At 45.1% G+C, this 17,255-nt stretch overlaps 2 protein-coding genes across 2 annotated transcripts in view; both read right to left on the minus strand.

Annotated features, from left to right (window-relative positions):
- The window catches only part of WWTR1 (WW domain containing transcription regulator 1), a 45,023-nt gene extending 36,116 nt beyond the window's left edge, over positions 1 to 8,907 (minus strand). The window contains exon 1 of the mRNA XM_041405705.1: positions 8,437 to 8,907. Within this exon, the coding sequence (XP_041261639.1) occupies positions 8,437 to 8,825 (389 nt within the window). The 5' untranslated portion in view covers positions 8,826 to 8,907. The remainder of the gene's footprint in view (positions 1 to 8,436) is intronic.
- Positions 8,908 to 12,994: 4,087 nt separating this feature from the next.
- COMMD2 (COMM domain containing 2) lies at positions 12,995 to 16,377 on the minus strand. Its single transcript, XM_041405812.1, has 5 exons — positions 16,241 to 16,377; positions 16,073 to 16,150; positions 15,352 to 15,434; positions 13,944 to 14,117; positions 12,995 to 13,442 (listed from the first exon to the last, which is right to left on the minus strand). Exons 1-5 carry the CDS (start codon positions 16,305 to 16,307, stop codon positions 13,245 to 13,247), a joined length of 600 nt encoding a protein of 199 aa, XP_041261746.1. The 5' UTR covers positions 16,308 to 16,377; the 3' UTR covers positions 12,995 to 13,244.
- Between the last annotated feature and the right edge of the window lie 878 nt (positions 16,378 to 17,255).

The following is a 17,255-nucleotide window of genomic DNA, read 5'->3' on the forward strand; positions in this document are numbered from 1 at the left end:
AATGCTAACTATAGAACACGAACAAAGAAGTAGAGCCCCTCACCACTTCTAATAAAAATTAAGCTTTATCTAATATCATAACCTACTCTTGGTAATTTCAGGGCTGAGACAGTGATGGCAGCACATGTGAAAATACCATCCCATGGCTGGAAAAGTCCTCATCAGAGGAACGGCTGCCAAAGCAGGACAGCAGGTACAGCCTCTGCAGTGTGGAGCGACAGCCAGGATCACTGGCACCCCTGCACCCCTGCTGGCCAGGCTGCCATCTCAGTTAGAGCTGCAGGGTGCAGAGACACACATTTATTCAAAATGAAAACGCGATCCACGATTTTCACATTAACGTCACTCACATCAAACCCTCAGTTTTGAGGTGCTGATACAATTCAGCCTACTTTATACCTTTGGAAATTACATTTTAGGTAACAGTAGGCATTTCTTTTCATCATTCATTTTGCTTCATTTGCAAAAAATATTTTTTCCCAATCTCTGAAGGAAAAGCACTTATATTTCTGTTTAAACATCTACAATAGCATGAGCAAAACCTGAAATGGGAAATGCACTATCAAAACCAAATGTGGAAAAAAAAAAAAAAAAACCAAACCTTCTGCAATGAATTCCCACACAAAATTCTGGTTTTCAGCTCCAAAAGGCTGACCTTTTCTACATTCCCCAGAGAGCTGCAGATGATGCCCACACAGCACAGGCTGCACTGATTTACTGATGCAAAGCCTGCTTGGTTTGAGCCCAGAGACACCTAATGCAGGTGAGGGCACTGGCAGGAGGCTGCAAAGATGGGCAGCCACACCACGGAACTGCCTGTGAGAAACCATATGGAGCACATGTCACAATTAGAAAAGCTGCTTTTGTCCAAACAGTCTGACAAAGCAGACAATCCAAAGCCTTTCTCATATGGCAGTCACTTCTATTCCTGAAGCATTTAAAAATACAGGATTTTAAGAAACTTCTGAAAACCACTTTGGTATTTCTACCATAAGATTACACAAGGCTGCCTAGGCAAACAACAACACCCAACAATTCCATTTTGTTCTTTTTTCTTTCATTATTTTTAAAAAAAGGTGACTTACAACCCACATTGTTCAGATGATTTTATCACTTGAAGAGACCTTTGGAAACATGTCTGCAAATCTATCAAACTCCAGCTGGGTAAGGTGCCTTCCATGTGCACACCTCTGTGTGTTCTACCTCCAAAAGCCTTTGGGGAGTTGCTGTAGTTTGTACAAACTATAGCTAGCTTTTGTACAGCAGAAGTGTGTTCAAAGAGCAATCTGTATTCTTTTCAGGGATTTTGAACTCCTGTTGCTGGCAGCAATCAATCAGGAATCACCTGCAACTGCCTGTGATATTTTGGTGATAAAGTCTGAGCTGATCCATGAGAACGGAACAGAGAAGGCTCTTGCAGAGTAAGAAACAACTTCCATGAAGCAATATTAAAGTTTTCTTGCTGTACACTGCCTGTTTCAATACACAGGAGTCCTTCATGGACAAGAACAGAGCTGAAATGAAGCCCAGAGAAGGCGGCGCAGAGAAGCGAGGTGATTTCCGAAGGGACGCGCTCGGCAGCGCAGCAGGAACCGCGCTGCCGCTTCCTTCAGCCGGGTCAGCTTCCCGACCGCTCCTGCTTCCTCCTGCTCGCAGGCTGCTGTACCAGGCCGTCACAGTGACAGTGCAGAATAAGAAAATACATCAGTCAAGAAGTCCTGAAAACTTCTTTAAAAGCCCACACAAAATTTAAGGCTCACAGCTCAAACACTACCTTTGGTTTCGGAAACAAGGTGCCTTAGTACAACTTCAATAATTGTTTGATCGAGGACTGTTTACTGCTTTTTGTAATGCCTACACCTTTGCTCACCAATCCATCATCGAAAAACAGGAATGTAGAACATTTAATTTAAAAAACAGTAGACAGACAAGGCAAATTGATCACAGGTAGGAAAAAATTATTACTTGTGGTACAAGAAAAAACTCAAAAGTACCATGGAGGCATCCTGCTATTCTCAAACTTGGAAGACTGTCAGAATAATACATCGAAAAATTATCAGGGACAGATCAATACCTAATAAACAAAAAGGAACACTTTGATCATACGGAGAGGGGTCAGCAGACATGATGAGAGAAACAAGTCACTGCAGGAAAAGCTGTGTCTGAACTCGCAGCTCTGCTGCTGCTGTGCTTGTGCTGTGACTGCTGATGCACATGCTGAGAACTACGAGGACAGGCGAGCAGCCAGCTCCTCTTTCACATCTCCCTTTATACTGCATTATTTTCTGGTGACACTCTAAGCAATTATTTCAGTTTTAACACAATACATTCGGTTCAATCCTCTTAGCAAGCCTGTGTCTGTCTCTGCAGTGCAGCTTCCATCACATTTGCCCTTAAAATAGTCATAGGCAGGGGAAACTGCAGGTCAGTGCAGTGTTCCCAAGTTTTCCATTCTTGAAGAATTCTCTAGGTCTGGACTTTGAGTTAAAGAAAACAAAAATATTCACAAAAAAAAACAAACAAAGAAACAACCCCCAAATACCTCCACCCTCCATCATGCTGACCTCTCTCTCCCTAAATGAAGGGGGAAAATGCCACGAGTCTCTGTGTTGAAATTCAGCCCATATAACATTTCCTTTGGATTTAATTGCTTTGATACAATTTGTATCTGCCAGTCAAGCAAAGCCCTGAGCACCAAACACTCTTACAAAGAAGCTCTTGTCCTGTAACAGGCCCCGACATCAAAAATACAGAATTTTCAACTTCAGCCAAGGCATCCAAAAAGAAACAAGCCAAAGCCCAACCACTGACTCTTCCAACACTATTTGAAGAATGAACAGCAAAAAGCTTGAAAGTAAGACTTTACAGATTCTATATTGTCAAACCTGTTCAAAATTGGACACATCCATAACCTTCAGAAGCAGACAGCTCTCCACACTGTCACTTTCTAATTATGGAGTAAAGGTGGTCAGGCAGACCAGCTTTTAGATGTCGACTACAGCAGCTCACAAACATGACAGAAATAAACCTACTATTCATTTTCTTTCTTTGCGCAACCCAAACCATTTGTAAAGACAAAACCCTTTTAGATGGTTCAGATAAAACATCTAGTTTTCATGGCAGCATTCTTAATTAACCCCTGTATCAATTCTATAGATATCTTTCTAAGAATATGCTGTTACTATTTCCTAATCATTAATACATAAAGCATTGTATTTCCACCTCATCTAATGAGATGAATGCACGACAGTTATTATCCATTAATGCACAAGTACTCCAGGACTTGGGTTTAACACTATAACTTAAGGACTAACTTAAGACAAATTTCATTAAACCATAATTCCATGCCCACATTATTAATTTATTATCTTAAAATTGTACATAAGTCCAATATATCAAATTCTACATTAACACAGTAGTTTGTACAGGAAACTACCACTGATTCCTTAAATAATTTAGAAATGCATACAGCAAAGTTCAAATTCTGCTTCTAGATAGCCCTTTACAAAAAGTTTCTTAAATATTTCCTCAAAGGAAACCCTTCTTGTAAATACTTCTCGGGCCAGTGCAGTCTTGCTTAAAGCTTTCTTCACTGATACTTTAGGATTCAAAACGTAGCTTGTATCCTAACTCAGAAAACCCAATAGGAGAGGGAACTGGATCAAATCAAATGTGTCCCTGAAGCAATTTTATTCCATATCTGCTTAAGCGCCACATTAACCACCAAATCCTTTAAAGCAGCATTGATGACATTTTTAGATTCTGAAAAAACCAGTCTGTTCATCATGGAAAGACACCATCTTGGACCAGAAAATGAATAAATACCAGCCTTCATCAGAAACTCTGTAGCTGGTTCCACTGCCAAATTCAGAGAAGAGCAGGTCATGGGCCCTTGGAAGATTTAAGTGGAACTCCAACACCATCATCATTAAATCAGCACTTGAGGAGCAATCAGACAGATCCCGAATGCTGTCAATTACAGGTTGAAAATTTAGTTTTGATGTGTGCATTCCAATCTCAGAACTTCCTAAGTATCTCTAAAATGAGTTATAAATGTGAGCTACAGTTGAATTTTTGACAATTAAACTTCAGTGGTGCATCACAGTTTTCTTGCCTGGTAAGAACTCTTTAATGCACTCAACAATTCTGGATAAAAGCTATTGGCAGTAACACATCCTGGTACTGTCCAGCACATTACAATTTATTTTTAATAAAGGGATGCTGGCAGGGGGAACAGTTCAGGTTCTAAGCCCCTCAGGAATAACCACTGGAAACAGCGTTTAAAAAAAATCACTTAAGGTGTGGAATAAATGCTCCAAAAGCCGCATGAATCTGCGAAATGCCTCTCTCTACTGCCCAACACCAAAGCCAGCAGGGACGCGTGGCCCCGTGCCTTGCAGCACCTCACAAGGACCAGGAAAGCCGAAGCCATCCGAGCCCCCCATCGCAGCCTCGTGTGACTGAGGGCACTCCTGAGGCACAGCAGTAATACATAAAATAAACATAAAATAAAAAACACAGCAGAGGGTTAGGGCCTTCCACATTGTCACCAGAACTGAGCTACAGGGACAAGGACCAGGAAAGCCGAAGCCATCCGAGCCCCCTGGCAGGACAGCCACCCCAGCCTCGTGTGACTGAGGCCGCTCCTGAGGCAGTGCAGTAATACATACAATAGTAAAACACAGCAGGGGGGCTAGTGCCTTCCACATTGTCACCAGAACTGAGCTACAGGGACAAGGACCAGGAAAGCCGAAGCCATCCGAGCCCCCTGGCAGGACAGCCACCCCAGCCTCGTGTGACTGAGGCCGCTCCTGAGGCAGTGCAGTAATACATACAATAGTAAAACACAGCAGGGGGGCTAGTGCCTTCCACATTGTCACCAGAACTGAGCTACAGGGACAAGGACCAGGAAAGCCGAAGCCATCCGAGCCCCCTGGCAGGACAGCCACCCCAGCCTCGTGTGACTGAGGCCGCTCCTGAGGCAGTGCAGTAATATATAAAATAGTAAAACACAGCAGAGGGTTAGTGCCTTCCACATTGTCACCAGAACTGAGCCACCTCCTCACGCACTGCCCACCTCCTCCCACTGCCAGCTGTGTAACGACATTCCCAAGATGGGAAACCTTCTCTGTGATGAGTGCAGTACAAGACCAAGCACAATGTAAATACTGATGTAAAATAACAACAGGCTCTACAGAATTAACACACATGCTTTTCAAGGAAAGACTGCATTAGAAAACACTTCAGCAGTTCAGCAATCTTAGTACTATTTGTTTTGTCATTCTCAGGAAAAAAGTTTTTCATTGTATTAGTATTACTTTTTATAGTATTTATATTATTTATATTACTCTTCTGCTGTCCTGCTGAACTTAGTTATATAAAACTGATCACGTGTTAAATCAAGCTCTATTCCAACAGAAACCAGTAAGAAAAAATCTGAACATTTTGAGTAAATTAAATATTGTAAATAATTAGCCTCCTTATCCCTGAGCAGAACTTACTGGCAAATATGTCCTGGTATGGCAAATGTTTACTGTAGCATTTTAAAAATAACAGTGATAAAGATAACAGTGGCAAAAGTTTCACAAATCTGTTTATGAGAGCTTGACCAAGAAAATCTCTACACACACTGAGAAAATATTAAACCCTCAGTCTTCATTTGAAATATGAGGCTGTACCACCTAAACCCAAACTAGTATAAAGTAATACTTGAAACATTCTTTTTACAGAATATGTATCCATAGCCCAGCATGTATTTCAATGCAACTGACATTCCCTGCTCACAGCACAAGAGCAGGCAGTAGGCCTGTCTCTACAGAAATGCTTTTTATCAGAAATAAATCACACTTACATTTTTTTCCACACATGCTCACACAGAAAAATGCTTTAGATAACATTGCTGCAAGTGTGTGTTCATTAGCCTGCTTTCCAGCCCCCACTTTTGCGGTTTGGTATTTAATTACAGGGTGGAGTGGTCCCCAGGCTACTTATGTTTCTTCCAGTCATAGCCAGAAAATTTCTGCAGGAACTGACATGCAGGACTGCAACTGCTTCAAGTTGTAGCTGGTTCCCCATCAGCAAGGTTAGCTCACTGTTCATTGAAACTCACACTAGTACTTCTGTTAAATAATTATTTAAAATATGTTTTAATACAACAAATTGCATTCTAAACTTCAATAGATGATAAAGGGTTTAATATTACCTAATTTGGCTATCTACTTTTAATTGGTTTCTCTTATTTTTTTTTTTTTTTTTGCTAATGTCAAGAAACAAATCTTTATCATTATTCTGGAAAGCACTGGCTTTTTTTTCCCCTTGAGTATAGGGAAAAACAATCTTGTATGCCTAGTTTAATCAAATATGATTTTTAGCACATCACCTGACTCAAATCCTCTATTATTTGGGTTTAATATTACCTAATTTGGCTATTTACTTTTAATTGGTTTCTCTTTTTTTTTTTTTTTTTTGCTAATTTCAAGAAACAAATCTTTATCATTATTCTGGAAAGCACTGGCTTTTTTTTCCCCTTGAGTATAGGGAAAAACAATCTTGTATGCCTAGTTTAATCAAATATGATTTTTAGCACATCACCTGACTCAAATCCTCTATTATTCTATTGCACACAGCTTTATATGCTGCTTTCCATAATCAATCTTAAATTGTATTTTCACCTGTTTGTAAAATACTGTAATTCACATGTGAGCATTTTATAGCTAAATATTACTCCCCAAAGCCTTGGGGTATAACAAAATGCATTACATGTATAAAGAATGCATGATTCCAATTAATTTTTATATAAACAAGAGAAGTTCTATTGGACAGATAAAACTGGGGAAACAAAACAAATATTAACTTCGGTAACAAATTACATGCACAATGCATATTGTATTTTATATCTAAAAGGATGCTGTTAATCAGAGTATTACTGTTGAAAGGATTTGGAAAAAAAATTAAAACCACTTGGAGCTTTTACCTATGCTTTTCATTTACTAAAGGCCTTTTATTTTTGGCCTAAGCAACAAGAATCCACTGACTTTGAAAACTCTGTCTCTAGAACAGAAATGCATGACAGGAAGGTGAAACCACATAAACTCATTTTGATATTAGTCAAAAAAGAGAGAGCATACAAAGATTATATGATGCAGTTTTTAGCCAGAGGTATCTGAAAACACTCCCTAGCCAAACCCTAGCAAGAATTTATATTGAATAACTATTTATGAATGGTCTCACAGTGTTCCTGTCAGCTACTTCTCTGTAGCTTGTTCTATTGAGAAAAATACATGCCAAGTGCAGAGACACAAGATCTTCTCATTTAGGTGATGAACCAGATTAATAACAAACTTCTACGTTTGGACCCTGGGGCATATGCACACAGTATCATAAACAACATACAGAAAGGTATTTACATGCTTTCCTGGTAGCTCAGAGTGTGACAAAAGTCAAAAAATCTAAACTCTGCAAAGTTATTCAGAGACTGGGCTCTTGAGTAATCCATTAGAGATTCCAAACCCACAAGGCAAAGAAATCATTATACAATCAAGTAATTTTTTTTCACTTTTCTAAACAGTTTTGTCTCTTTTTTTTCCCTCACACATTATTTATATGGCATTTATGATGGCTGAATACCCACACATGGGTGAACGTATGTGAACTCAGGATTTTACTCTCCTGACCAAGAAGGCTGTAGTGAGCCTACAAGTAAATGGCGTTCTGGAGCCCTGGCAGTTTAACTCCCTCAATATCCTCAGCAGATGCTTCATCAGTAAATGTCTTATTTCGTCAGCACACATTTTATCTTACTTACCAAGTTAATGCAGTACAACTTAGCTTGCAATGAATCTGTAGCTGACTTACAGAATCTGCCAAAATGAGGCACTGTTGCCTTACCACTTATTACAGCTATTACGTATTTTCAGGCCTATTAAACGGCTTTGAATCAAATGTATCAAATGTCAATTGTCATAAATAAAATACTGTGGCGAAGATGACTGGCCAGAAGAGACACCGGCAGTTGTGTCACCACACTTCTCAAAACCTGTCTCTGGAGCAAGGCGGCCGGGGATGCTGCAGACCCCGCGGCCGGAGCCGGCCGGGCAGCTCCCAGCCACAGCCCCTTCCACCTCCGCCAGGTCACGCACAGGCGGAGCTCTGCTCCCGCCTTCCAGAAACTCCCTGGAATAACTGGTTGTGAACTTTTTCTCAAAAATACATTAAGTTTCAGAATCTCGGACGTGTGGCCAAGCAGGAAAGAAATTCGTTGTCAATAAACACGGCAGGACTTCTCCCTCGCCTCTCTCCTCCCGCCGGGAAGGGATTTTCCCCCGGAATGTGGCATACCCCACGGACCCGGAGCCACCCCGCCGCCCCACGGGCAGCTCCTCCCGGCGAGCGCCGCAAACCCCCGCGGGGCCCCGGCCGCTCCCCCGCCGCACTCACTTGAGGAAGTAGCGCTGCCCGGTCTGTGTGAGCGCCATCTCCCAGCCCGGCGGCAGCGGCCGCTCGTCCGTGACATCGCAGGAGCGCTGCCGGAGGTGCCCGTGCTGCGGCGCCGCGCCCGCGCCGGGCAGCGAGGCGGGCGAGGAGTGCGAGCGGACGTGCACGGGCGGCAGGCGCGGCGGGGGCCCGCCCGAGTCCGTGCTCGACTGCCGCGAGTGCGAGCCCGAGTCGGGCTCCCTGAAGAAGGACTCGGGCAGGATCTTCTTCCGCCAGGAGCTGGGCCTGGGGTTCATCACCGCGTTGAAAAGCGCCTCCAGCTCCGTGTCCAGGTCCTGCGTGACATGGATTACCTGCTGCCCCGGCGGCGGGGCCGCGGCCGCGGGGTTCATTGTCCGCCCCTCTGGCCCGGCGGCGGGCGCAGCCGTCCCGGGACGGGCGGTGGCCGGGGCCAGCCCCGGGACGGGCAGCGCCGGGACGGGGCAGTGCCGGCGGCTCCAGCCCGGCCCCCGCGCCGCCCCGCCCGCAGTTATGCAACTGCCGCGGAAACTTTGGGCACGGGCCGGCCCTGGAGGCCGCGGAGCCCGCCCCGCCCTCGCCCCCTCTCGCGTCGCGCTCGCCGCGCCGCTCCCGGCCTCGCCGCCTGGGAGCCCGGGCCGAGCGGCTGCTCCCGTCCAGCCCCAGCTCCTGCCCCCGGGAACCTCCGCAGCGCTCTGCCAAGCTAAAGGAGCTTTGCTCCAAAACCGTTGTTCGCAAAGTTAATGGGCGATGCTGATTTCTGGAAGCAAAATCATGCTTAAATTAGTTCACGTACAAGTTTTATGGCGTGATTTAGTGGTGCTATGGCGATGGGGAGGAACGAAGCGGTCGTGGTGACATGGACAGCCACCACTTGGCTGTGATTTGGAGAAGGTTTGGCCTTTTGCTGGCAAGCAGGAGTCCCGTGCAGAGCTGCATGTTAAGTCCTTCCAGCTCACTGTCCATAGGGGTAGTTTCAAATGCAGGTGTGATGCTCTGTGGATCTCTGCTGACTGCCCATTCACTTGCCTTTGATTTAGCCTAGAAACAAGAGCTGTCATCAAAATGCATACCTAAGGTTTTCTATAATTAATAAATGCAATTGTTGTTTTAATCTTGTCTCATTTTTTGGTGCACTTGGAATAACTTTTGAGTAGCGATGTGACCAAAAATTGTTTAAATTCAGAAGCTGTGTCTATAAAGAATAATATTGTTCACTTTCCAACTTAAATGTTGTTTTTTACAGTGGGAAGCATCCCAGGTTTTTATGACTGTACACATAAAGATATCACACAGTGGCTAAACAAACATGACTTTATTTTAGTAATGTATTTTGTTATTTTATTTCTGGTTTTTGGACAGACTCCAGGCTATGCTGATTGATAAGACTATCCTCCTAAGTAATCAGAATCAGAATAAGATTACCCTGCTCAGTAATCAGAACCTACGCTAGAAAAGTCGTAGTAATTTTTTTTTTTCTGAACTTTATTCCTTATTTCCTTAAAAGAAGCATGAACTTCTCTAAACTGCATTTGGCTTCTCTAGTGGAAGCCGTGGGCCTGACTGAACCATCCTTGTCCCTCAAATCAGTGTTACATGTAATGTTGGTTGTGTAGATTATCAGAGTTGGGAGTTCAAACCTGTACACAAACTACAGCTAGCTCTGTGAAACAGATCCTGTGCATTTCCTGATGGCTTTGCTACAATAAATATTCCTTGTCAGTTATGTTTCATCACATTTCCTGTTCGTATTTCCATTGGCTTGGCAGATCTCCTCGAGACTTGTTTTATTGTTGTTTTTGTGAGGGTCTGAGGGGTTTTGTTTTTGGGGTTTTGTTTTTTCAGTTTTTTTTTTTTTAATTTTTCCTGACATCTGCTGTTTCTGGTCAGGAAAACCAGTACTCCTGAGACTTGTTTATGTTTCCCTTCCCAAAGAATTTTTATACCATTCTTCTACTACTTCATACTGGGCTCCTTGCTGCAACAAGCTCACAGAGCAGTGCTAATCACAGTACCTGCTCCAGGGCTATGCAGACATCACATATCTTTTTTTCTTTCCTGCAATATCCTTACTTAAATCCTTTGCAAATGAGATTCTGGGTACGTGTGCATGTGGTTATTGCACAGATAATGATCTGAACATGAGTGATTTTTCATACACCCTTTAAAAGGGCTTTTTTTTTGCTTCCAGGGCTCTATCTTTGACAAACCACACATTTCCACACTGTTCCATTCCTTTCCAGGTGATATGTCCATTCAAGAGAAGGCTTTGACAGTCTCATGCATGAGGCCATCTCAGCTATGTCAATTAGACCACTTTCATAAGCATGGCATCTTATGGGTAAGTACACACACATCTGTCCTAAACCTAAGCCACATTTATTACAGTTAGAACTGTCTTCTTCAACAATATGTATTTCAGCTGCACTTTTTACTGAATAATACAATTATCTGCTATTGTACCACTTGGTATAGGCTAAAGGATTTTTCTCCAGTAATTTGGAAGTGATTAGAACTGTAAGAATAAATTTTCATAGTATTGTTGTCATTAGTATTTAGTATTTAAAAATACTAACTTCCTTCTTTGGACAAAAAAAAATATGACCACCAGCTTGACGGGCAAGTGACTCAACCTGCTCAAGTCTGTGGAAGACAAGGACACTTCCATCACAATGGGGCTGGATTAAGTGATAAAGGAACCAAATCACAAGTCTGACATAGAGAGCTCCTTATTATTTCTTTGTTCTCATTGCAAGATTTTACATTGTAAAAAAATAAGTCAATAACATCATTTTATCTCGATTTCACATGGTGTTCAAATGTTTTTGAACAGTACAGAGATTTTGTGTTCATACGAAGGATTTATAAAACCCAGTACTATGAATATACCCTATTTGTTGTGGATTTTCTAGCTGCAAGTTCAATCTCTTCAACGAAAACCCAAGCAAACAGCTTACAACTAAGTGCACTTTTTAAAGTACCCCTATATGATGAGCATCTAATGAGTTAAACAAATATCACATGTAGTTTTTAATCTAGGTCTATTGCTGCTCTACATCAAAGCTCTTCATAGATTAACATTTTTCTGAGAAAACCTCATAGGTGAAGCAAGACCTGTGATGTCTGTCATAAAATAGAACATTCAGGGTGGGTCCCTGGGCATGCCTTGTCCTTTCTCAGTAGCCAAGTGACCAGCACACAGCGCAGCCTGGCACGGTTCTGCCTCTGCTTTGGGTTTGCTCTGTGCAAGGAGACTCATGCAGGCAGTAACTACAGCTGGGTGCCCATCTGTCAGCAGCCACACAGGAACAGAAAACTTGTGTTCCTCTGAACTAAATGGCAATGGACAACAATGAACACAATGGAACAGTAGTAAATTTTAAAAACCCTCTTAAAAATAAAATGGGTTAAAAGTACCATCATAACTTTTTTTTTAGTAGCTTGTGAAAAATGCTTTGTAGTCTTGTTATGTTCAAGGGTTTCTACAAAGCAAGTGCAAATTAATTAGAGAAGATGCATTAAATGTAGCCTTATATGGCACCTTTAATTTGGGAGCTTAGAAGAAGTCCAAGTCGGTAGTATCTAAGGCTGAATTCCTATTTTACCAGTATCTCTGGGTTACTGACACACGTGCCTTTTCACTCCCAGCTGCACAGAGGCATGGGCAGCCAGTGCTGCTTGCCATGCAGCCACACTCACCAGCGGGCTGCAAGTGCCAAGCCCTCAGCAGCCACCCTGGATGCTGTGAAGACAGAGAAGCAAGAACTTGCAGAGGTGTAGACCAGTTCCAACCTCGCCTAAAGGCAAATCTGCTTTTCCAATAATTAAGCCCAAATCCTGCTGCCAAGCAGCTGCTTTTCCAGACTTAGTACCTCCCCCAGAACAAACTGAAAGGAACAATTTAAAAGTAAGATGCTTGGGGTAAAGGATCTTTCTCCTCCTCTCTCTCCTTGAGTCTATTTGTGGATCACTGCTAGAGTTTGAGCTTCTTTCAGTATCACCCAGCTTCAAAGTTTATCTTTGACCATTCTTAGTTGAGGTAATTTTTTGTAAAAGGAAACAAAACCATTCAGTGTTGCAGCTTTTCCTTCTTCAATATTGCAACACACTGCACAAAGGAACATGCAGGCTCTCCAGTGACATTCTGCATTCTCAACATCTGCTTTCAACTGACCATTTTACTCAGAATCCCCAAGCAAAACCCTCCCTCTTCTCAGTTAGCACATGCTTCAGGATATGACCCATGTGTAGACTGCCAGCACTTACTGTGATACCAATCAGCTCTACAGCAGCTGGATTTTTTAAAATGTTTACTAGAGAAAAAGACAAATATGTTCAGATTCATCAGGCAGGAGTGAGATGACACAGAAAGTTTCTAAGATCTCTATCTAAAATTTCTGCTTTGCTGCCCTGAGTTCCAAACTATGGCTGTAGTGAAGAGAGGTGGAATGAGAGAAACCACTCACCTATGTATCAGCTAATCTGGTGTTCCAGCTGAAAACAGAGATCAATTATATAAAAAATACCAGTGGAAAATCCCAAGTAGTAATATTTGATCACATTTAATTACCATGTACTATATATGAAGATGATTGTGTGAAAAAGGTCACCACAGATAGATGTGCAAAGCTGGCAGCCAAGGATATCTGGCCAAGTATATAGTGGCTCAAGATCCTGGCACAGGGAAACAGTTCATCTGATCCAGATGTTTGTTTTTCCCCAAAATGTATTTGTGAGCAGTGTTTTGAGTTGTTTAACAAACTGCTTAGTAAGAGAGCAGAGGAGAACCAAGGTTATTTCATGTTGCGCACTATTCTTCTGCAGTGGTTCATCTTCATCTCCCCCAGCGCCTGCTCCAGCTGCTGGATAAGGTGGAGAAGGGTAGCAGGGTCAGTTTGCAACACCTGGGCAGTTTGATCTTCATTTTGATTAAGATGTAGCTTCATAGTCACAGCAGGCTTGATCTGTTGTCTCAAACTTCTGCTTGCAAGCTGCAGGAGAGGTTCAGTGGAACAGGAAAATGATCATTGGTTATCAATGCTCTTTACAGTTCTCAACAGCTTTGTAGAACCTGTTCAGATGACAGAAACCTGACAGATGTTCAGAAACCCTTTTCATCCGCATTAAAGATACACACAAACTACTGCTGTGTTTTATAATTAAGTAATACTAACCCACTTTAATCAATGCTTTCATAATATCTCTGAAAATAAGGTGATAATCAGAACCAAATATGTTTAGTGTATGTTAATATTTTGAAAACATCAATAGAACCATGAGTTCAAGTTTCATCAGGCAACAAGTGCTTTGCATCATTGCATATCCTGTTCATTTCACAATTGGCTGTCTGTGGGACACTAACAAAGTCAGGTCACTTTTAAATACATGAAGTACTGCTGCCTCAATTGTTTTTACATTGTTTAGCAGGTTTTTATTATGCAAAAGAAAAAGTGAAGGAAAGGATGGAATACTAAAAACATAAGGGAAGTCACCTGTACATCCAGTCTCCACTCCAGACTGTGGTAGCTGGGAAGCCTTGGTGCCAGCTCGCCAAGAATGCTCCTGATCTCTTTCCTGTTGTCAAGGTACAGCTGGAGCAAGGATTTGTTCAATTCATCTGAGAATCCCAAAACATGAATGGAATCTTGGAAGTCAACCTCAGAAATCTAGAAATAGCAATTTAGGCCAGGTAATCATAATTATTTCCTGAAAACCAAGTAAAACTTAACTAAACATCACATATGCTACGTTGCAGTTATTTCCCTGCAGGAATGTCAAAGTACAATTCTACACCTCGGACAAAACAAACATCCAGGTTTTAAAGGATCTACAGATGTTGATGTATTACTGCAGATTTGTATGAGATTCAGGAAAGTTTTTTTAAAGAACATTCTACCCCCTCACATGTAAGCCTTCACAGCAAAGACCAAAACAGCATGAGGGAGCACCTCAGTTGTGCCACGACATGCTGTGTGCCTGCATTTGCCAGGTGCTACTGTGGCACTGATAAGCAGACTACAAACAGCCAGCAGGGATCTGCACGTGAGCAGCACACAGCACAGTGCTCAGGCTGCTGCTCCAGGGGCAGGAGAAGCTTCACAGGCCTTTGTGCTTACTGCAGCAGCCTGGCTGGCCCAGCACTGGGGAAGCTGTTAGTGACTCCACAGAAAATACCACTGTACCTCTCCAATGCACCACCCTGCAATAACAGTCTGTAACCAACCACATTCTACCACTGTACACTGTAACCTGTCAGTCAAGACCCCTTGTTTCAACAAAAGGCTCTGCACCATTTCCATCCCCTCCCCACCTACTCTTGGGAGCAACACTTGCCCGAGTTTAATCTGGCATTCCTTGTCTCTGTATCCCTTCTCCATGTACTCATTGCTCAAATATTCTACTATATCAACAGTAGAATACTATCACTAGTTTTTCTGATGGAAACAGTAATTGTCCAACTATTAATCTTTTAGTATCTCCTTATACCACTCAGACTTTTGATGCCAAAAGCTGAAAAAGCTCTCCAACCCACCACACTGGACAAAGACAAGGAATGCTGAACAGGGGGCTAGTCCAGCCCACATCCTGTGCAGTAGCTAAACAACAGACTCTTCATTTGAGTTTTATTATTTAGAGTTCATCCTGAAGCAAGCTTCTCTATATGTAATAAACTACACTATTAAAACATTGTCAAGTTTTCATTCAAATTCTAGAGTCACACGTGTAGACACAATGTTTCAATAAGACAACACCATGAGACACCTTTTTCTGAAACCAAAATAATACACATCATTAAATTTTGAGCAATGTTTTCCCCATTCACCAGTATTTTTAGAGGTCTAAGTGTCCAGAAGACGTCTCTTGAGTATCCCCAAATTGCTCATGAAAAAGTATACTTACCATAAGCTTGGAACTCTCAGTAAGAAGATACGCTAGTCCTTCTACCCCGTGCTGGATGATGTCAACGCTAATGTTCAGCTTTCCTTTAAAGAAAGCACAAAGTGCTTTTTACTTGTTAATTGCCACAGCAGTGAGACTCAAAGCTGCAAATTTATCCAATGCTTAATGTTCAAAATATGCTTAGGAAAAAAAAAAAAAGAGGGTTTAACACCCTTCAGATAATAATGTACAGCATATTAGCACAAAAAACTAAGAAAAACATTTCTTATGGCATGGTACAGAGAAGGGTTTGTGTCGGAAAAGGGATGTCTGTAGCGCGGGCACGAAGCACCGACCCCCGCGGTGCTGGAGCTCCATGCCGCCAGCCCGTTCCCTCGGTGCCCCGGGGACTTGGGGGTCCCTCGTGGCCGGCGCAGAGCCCACCGCGTTCCCGCCCTCCCGCCGCGAAACCACCACGGCCCGGCCGATCCCCACGGCCCGGCCGATCCCCACGGCCCGGCCGATCCCCCCGATCCCCACGGCCCGGCCGATCCCCCCGCTCCCCACGGCCCGGCCCGCTGCCCTCGCTCCCCAGCCCGCTCCCCCGGCCCGGCCCGCTCCCCCGCTCTCCCCGGCCCGGCCCAGCCCGATCCTCCCGCTCCCCGGCCCGGTCCCCCCGCTCCCCCGGCTGCCCCCGGCCCGGTCCCCCCGCTCCCCCGGCTGCCCCCGGCCCGGCTCTCACTGGCGGCGGACTCGCAGGCCCGCGGTGCCGCTCCCCGCCGCAGCTGCTCCAGCGCCAGGCGCCCCAGCTCGCCCACGGCTGCAAGGACAGAGAGAGAGCAGACCCCGCTGCAGCCCCGGCCCGGCTCGGCTCGGTTCCCCCCGCCCGCGGACCCGTCGCGGCCCTGACCTGCGCCGCCGGCCCGCGGCAAACAGCCCAGGTGAGCCCGGTGCTCCGCCGACAGCACCAGCAGCATCGCCGCGCCTCCGACACAACTACCGGGAAGGGGCGGCGCCCGCCGGCGCCTGCGCGGGGCCGGGGCCGCGGGGACAGCCCGGGACAGGCGGGGACAGCCCGGGACACGCTGGGATACCCCGGGACAGGCGGGGACACCCCGGGACACCCCGGGACAGACTGGGACAGAGTGGGACAGACTGGGACACCCCGGGACACCCCGGGACAGACTGGGACAGAGTGGGACAGACTGGGACACCCCGGGACACCCCGGGACAGACTGGGACAGAGTGGGACAGACTGGGACACCCCGGGACACCCCGGGACAGACTGGGACAGAGTGGGACAGACTGGGACACCCCGGGACACCCCGGGACAGACTGGGACAGAGTGGGACAGACTGGGACACCCCGGGACACCCCGGGACAGGCGGGGACAGCCCGGAACAGGCTGGGACAGCCCGGGACAGGCAGGGACACCCTGGGATACCCCGGGACAGACTGGGACATCCTGGCTCAGGCTGGGACACGCTGGGACACCCCGGGACAGACTGGGACAGAGTGGGACAGACTGGGACACGCTGGGACAGGTTGGGACACGATGGGACACCCTAAGACAGGCTAGGACAGGCAGGGACACCCTGGGATACCCTGGGACAGACTGGGACACCCCGGGACAGGGTGGGACAGGCAGGGACACCCTGGGACACCCTGGGGTGCGGCAGCTCCCAACGGGTGTCCCGGGGCAGCGGGGCTGGGACCCGCCGGGCAGCTGCGGGACGGGGCCCGAGGGGCTGCACCGGGGACGGACGCAGTGCCGGGTGTCCCCGGGTGCGAGTCGCTGCCACGAAACCATTCTGTCTTGCAGACCTGTGCTGGAGTGAGGCAACAGATTAACTCTGTGTTTCCTTTCCTTCCTGATGATTCTGTTGTTCCACCTTCAAGCAGCAGTTCAAGCCCGTTTCCACGTG

Source organism: Onychostruthus taczanowskii, unplaced genomic scaffold (genome assembly GCF_017590055.1).
Source record: "Onychostruthus taczanowskii isolate IOZ18803 unplaced genomic scaffold, ASM1759005v1 scaffold24, whole genome shotgun sequence".
NCBI classification, from domain to species: domain Eukaryota; kingdom Metazoa; phylum Chordata; class Aves; order Passeriformes; family Passeridae; genus Onychostruthus; species Onychostruthus taczanowskii.